General features: G+C 47.7%; 1 protein-coding gene across 1 annotated transcript in view; it reads right to left on the reverse strand.

The window, feature by feature from the left end:
* MYO5C (myosin VC) overlaps positions 1-5,000 on the reverse strand; it is a 91,213-nt gene that overhangs the window by 38,297 nt on the left and 47,916 nt on the right. Inside the window, 6 exon segments of the mRNA XM_023527721.1 lie at positions 118-436; positions 2,150-2,361; positions 3,148-3,259; positions 3,738-3,824; positions 4,088-4,185; positions 4,652-4,786. Coding sequence (XP_023383489.1) covers positions 118-436; positions 2,150-2,361; positions 3,148-3,259; positions 3,738-3,824; positions 4,088-4,185; positions 4,652-4,786 — 963 coding nt within the window.

A 5,000-nucleotide genomic window follows, 5' to 3' on the forward strand; every position in this document is an offset into this window, starting at 1 on the left:
CTATACTGTAATCTATTAAGTGTGCGATAGCATGTCTAAAACAAAACACATTCCTTAATTAAAAAATACTATAATTCCAAAAAACTGCTAACCATCATCTGAGCCTGCTGGATAGACTTGCTCGACACAGAGGTGCCACAACCCTTCAACTTGTGGGGGGAAAAAAGTCTGCGAAGTGTAATAAAATGAGGTATACCTGTACTGTTAGTGAAAAATAACATGAGCCCTGGCAAACCTGTGTCCCAAGAAAGCATGTGGTCTCGGCCGCACCTTTCGATATCTCCTCCTGGCCAGGAGTCCTCGGGTGTAGGCCTGGATGGTGATGGTGGCCACGCGAATCAGTTGGTATAAACTGCGAACAAGATATCCACGACAGTGCTTCTGAATGATGATGGCTGCCCACGCCTCCTTCAAGGCCGCTGCTGTAATAGCTTTCCTTGGTTAAGAAGAATGTGGAGTCCATCTGTTATCCACAGAGCACTGACTTCTACTATATGGCATGACGAGCTTGTGCAACTCTTTCCTACTAAGGAATAGTCAAACGTTTTGCAGACCTACACATTAAACTCTGTGACTTATTCTAATGCCTACTGGAGATCAGTCATCATTACATCCCCCTTCACCCCGATCTGAATGCGGATCTGCTCCAGGCACGAGGAACCATGTGAGAACACTCACTCTTCATATCCAGGCTGATCGACCTGCTCACAGGCTCATAGGAACCACAGGGATCATGACACCAAAACTGTGTTTTGGCATTGTACTTGCTCTTTCGTCTACTCTTTCGTTCTTGTGGGAAATCATGCTGGAGGCTCCAGACTTGAGGTTGGCAAACTAACGCTGGGCGACCGAACCTGCAGCCTTCCACCTGTTATTGTCAGTGTTACTGCAACACAGCCACACTTATTATGTACATATTACCACAGCTGATTTCACGCCATAACGGCAGAGGTGAATTGTTGTAAGAGAAACTGCAGGGCACCAAAAGTCCAAAGCATTTGGCTCTTACAGAATGAGTCTGTCAACTCCTATCCAAAGGACTGGAGGAGGTGACAAAGTTATTACCCTCAGAGTTAACAGCCTCGTGGAGCAGACAGACTTATAAATGGCCAAGTGGGACATGAGAAAAAATAAAATAACTACTAAAAGATCTGCAAAGAAGCTCTTATAAAAAGGATGGCATGTGAGCCAGTCCTTGATCGAAAAGGATTTCTGTAGACAGTGATGATTGGGACCAGCAAAGGCGTGGAGGCCTAGCCGTGCCTGAAGTATTCAGAAAAAGAGAATCTGTCTGGAACTGCTAGAACACAAGCTACATGGAGAAAATTTGTAGTCAATGAGGTTAGAAACAGATGGGGACCATTTATTCTTAAAATATATAGCACGTCCAGTTTGGGGCATGCTGAGATGAAAGATGTGGTGTGCCAAACACGTGGAGAAGCTCAGATGCTGCTGGAGGTCATGCCTCCAGCTCAGGAAGTGATCACGTTCAGTGACACAGCCTGACCCTTATAAACCTGCCTTCTCAACTATCTTAACAGCATGCCAAGGGAGGAGGCAGGGCAGACACACGGAAACACACAATGCTATTTGGGAAGGACACCCATCTCCCTGGCTAGCCCAGCACAGCCCACTCAAGCAGAGATGGGATGGCATGGCTAGTGGAACTGCCCTCCACTCAGCCATCCCCTTTGGGCTGCTGTGGTAACCTTGCCAAGGGGTTGTGTGTTTGCTGGCAGGGACTTGCCAAGGATCCCTCGCTATCTGCAGGTAGGCTGGTCAGTGGCTATTCTGCCATCTTTACTCAGGGGCTTCACTAGGACCCTGGTCATCTTAGGCATTTTCAATTCCCACAGAAAGGAGCCCAGTCCCTCTACCTGGTCTCACTGAGAACTCTGATCCTCTTCAGAGACACCCTGATTAGGGCTTCATCTCTTCAGGGTCCTGGTTGTCATCTCTGCCACATGGGGACAGCAGGCAGGTCAGTACTACCTGCCTCCTGAGACACATACCCTTCTCACCTTGAGGCTCATGGCCATCCCAGAAAGATGCACCCTGGCTGCCAGGAGAAAGGCAGGCCCCTCCCCTGGGGAGGTGATCATAAAAGACAGATGTACAATTCAACACGTCTCCCTTGGTTCCAACATACCTCACAGTTTGCTGACCCCGGAAGTACTGTTGAATTATGAGTGCAGCTTGTCTCTCTCGGAGGAATTTTTTTCTCTGGAGCCAGCCACGGATGTGCTTTTGAATCACAACACAACCCTGCCTCAGTTTATCCAATCGGAGTTTCTCTAAATAGGCCACTTGCCCTGCTCTGAAGAAAATTTTGGTTTTACCAAACTGGTACTGATTAGAATCCTGGAAGAGAAAAGTGATATAATCAGAAACAAAATATTTTCAGATTTTCTATAGTATTTGGAAAAGATAGTTAGAGATTCAAAGATGCCAAAAACATGGTTATTTTGACATATCTGTTCTTTGACATAAGGCAGAAACACTCTAATATGATCTAGAAATTTATACTTCGATTTGTTTAAAGCCTCTTTAGGGGAAGAAATGGACTTGTGGTGGAGGTTCCCACCTGTGGGAAGGGGAGGGGTGTGTGCATTCTCCATGCTTCTCAGCTGGGCTCTTGGGGAGCTTCAGCCTTTCATGTGTGGTTTCCACAAAAGGGGCAGAGCGGCTGGACAGACTTGGTTTCTGTTTGCATTTTCGCTTCTCTTTACCACCCCTTCTCCCGGCCATCATTACTCCTTCCTCAGCTCTTTTCCATCGTTACTCATCACTTCAGAGATAATCTAAATCCACACTGAGTGCCGAGTCTGTACCCCCGGCTTAGTGACCATCTGGTTGACTGTGTAAGACTATGAGAGAACAAAGCAGGATAGGAGGACACTGGAGGAGGCCACTGGGGGTGGCCACTGGGGGAGGCCAGGGTTCAAAGCTGGGTTCCCACTGACAGGAGAGGATGCCCATGACTGTGCCTGCTCTGACCTCCTTAGCACACAAATGCTTGGGGCACATTTTCTTTCTTCTTAGCCATTCATGACAACTATAGTCCAGAGACTGAGGCAAAGATGAAGATACAGGTTTGGGAGATGTGCTTCTCGGTAAGGGCCCAGGGCTCAGGTGGGCAAGACTGACCTGGATGAGCCTGTGTAAAACCACTTTGCACACCTCCTTCTTATCGCTGAACGAAAGCTCCTGCTTGCTCATGAGGATACCGTAGCGACTGTAGAACTCGATGTATGTCCACCTGGAAGGTCAAAGCAGGGCCTGAGCAGGCGTGCCTGGGAGGGAGCCTGTCATGTCTTTGGACCCTGTGGCTTTAATGGTCACTGCTGGTGGGGTGGAGTCTGTTCTAAGGATGATGGCATTGACCTCTGACCTACCTCATGCTGAGTACACCTGTCTGCAACCTGGACTGTTTCTGTTAATGCTCTGCTCCAACGATTGTCTTCTCCCCACCCCCACTCCCCACAGCCCCCTTTCCCAGGAGGCAGCGGGTGACTCTCACTTGCAGCCCAGACGGGTGATAAGGTGGTGATGATGGTGGCCTCTGCCCCACCCACCACCTGTGCAGCATCCTTTCCTGGCCTTCCCACAGCACAGCGGGATACACCTCGGGAGCATCTTAGGAAAGTACATGACGACAAACATGGTAGACATTCCCTTAGTTTTCAGCACAGCCCTGAAATTGGGCACTTTTCCCCAAACAAGGGCTGAAGACATACCTGGAAGGGTAGCTCTGCGCACTGATGTGAATTGTTTCTAAAACACCACAGGCTCGCAGCTGCTGAACAATTCTTTTGGAGTTAAACCTTAAAGGAGACAATTTTATAATGCGTTAAGCCATTATAATTGATAATAGCACCTCCAAAAAACAGTTCAGAAAGTTGAGGATACAGAGAAAGGAGCAATGCAGAGGGATTGTGTTAACACTATATGTGAAAGGTGGGATTGTTTTGAATCATTTTAAAGCCCAGAAACAGTAAAATTCAAGGCAACTGTGAGTATATTCTCTAACATCACAACAGAAACACTGGATTGCTCAGTGTTTTCCCTGCCTCACGAGAACACTTACTCAAAGGGTAATTTCTCATCATTCGGTTTGATGCAGCGAACGTAGTGGGGTGTGGTTGCATTGAGGGTCTCCATGAGCAAGGCCAGAGAGCTGCGGAACTGGGAGACAAGGTCAGGCAATAAACATTGAGCTGAAATTTAATGCTTACTTTGAGGCAAAAAAAAAAAAAAAAAGAGGCCCCAACTTGGTAAGTTAAGAAGAACAAAAGTTAACTTTGTGCATAAACATCTATTACAAAAGGTTTCAATCCATGACGGTGATCGTTAGTGTCCTGCTGTGCTGGACAGAACGGGCCCTGTCCAACACTCCTGTGTAGCAGGGAGCATAGTATATCTTGTTACTGTGCAAACATGTGGTTTGATCAGTTGTCTACGGCCTTGGAGGTTGAGGTGCCATGACAATGAACTACTGATTTCCTTTGCACTCATATTTATACTAGTTCTGAAGAAGCTCGGTGCCCATGTCTAGGCCTGGAATGTGGAGCCTCCCAGTGCCCGGGTCCCCGGGTCCCTGGGGGCCTGGCCTGTGCCTGTGTCCCCTTGCCCTCAGATACTTTTTCGGTACCTTGTTCCCCACTGTGGTCCGGAACTGCTTGTTGTTTGGCTTGATGATTTGCTTTGCAGATTTAATTGTGATCGCTGAACCAAAAGGGGAAGGAGGAACTGGATTTTCTTGGAAAAATTTGGCACAGAGATGAAACTGGAAGAAGCAGAGAGGATTTCAATGTCCGAAAGTGCTTGCCCACAGGCCTCAGTTGGTACAAGCCAAACGAGTGGTCAAAACAAGTCCAACTAACCCCGTGGAAGGTCAAGTGACAATCTTGACCAATCTCTACAGCAAATCTCTATTCCACACAATGGACTGTCCTCACTCGGGACGACTGTGGCTTCTTTCCCAGGAATGAGAGCAGAGA

This window comes from Pteropus vampyrus, unplaced genomic scaffold (genome assembly GCF_000151845.1).
Source record: "Pteropus vampyrus isolate Shadow unplaced genomic scaffold, Pvam_2.0 Scaffold19, whole genome shotgun sequence".
Lineage (NCBI taxonomy): Eukaryota > Metazoa > Chordata > Mammalia > Chiroptera > Pteropodidae > Pteropus > Pteropus vampyrus.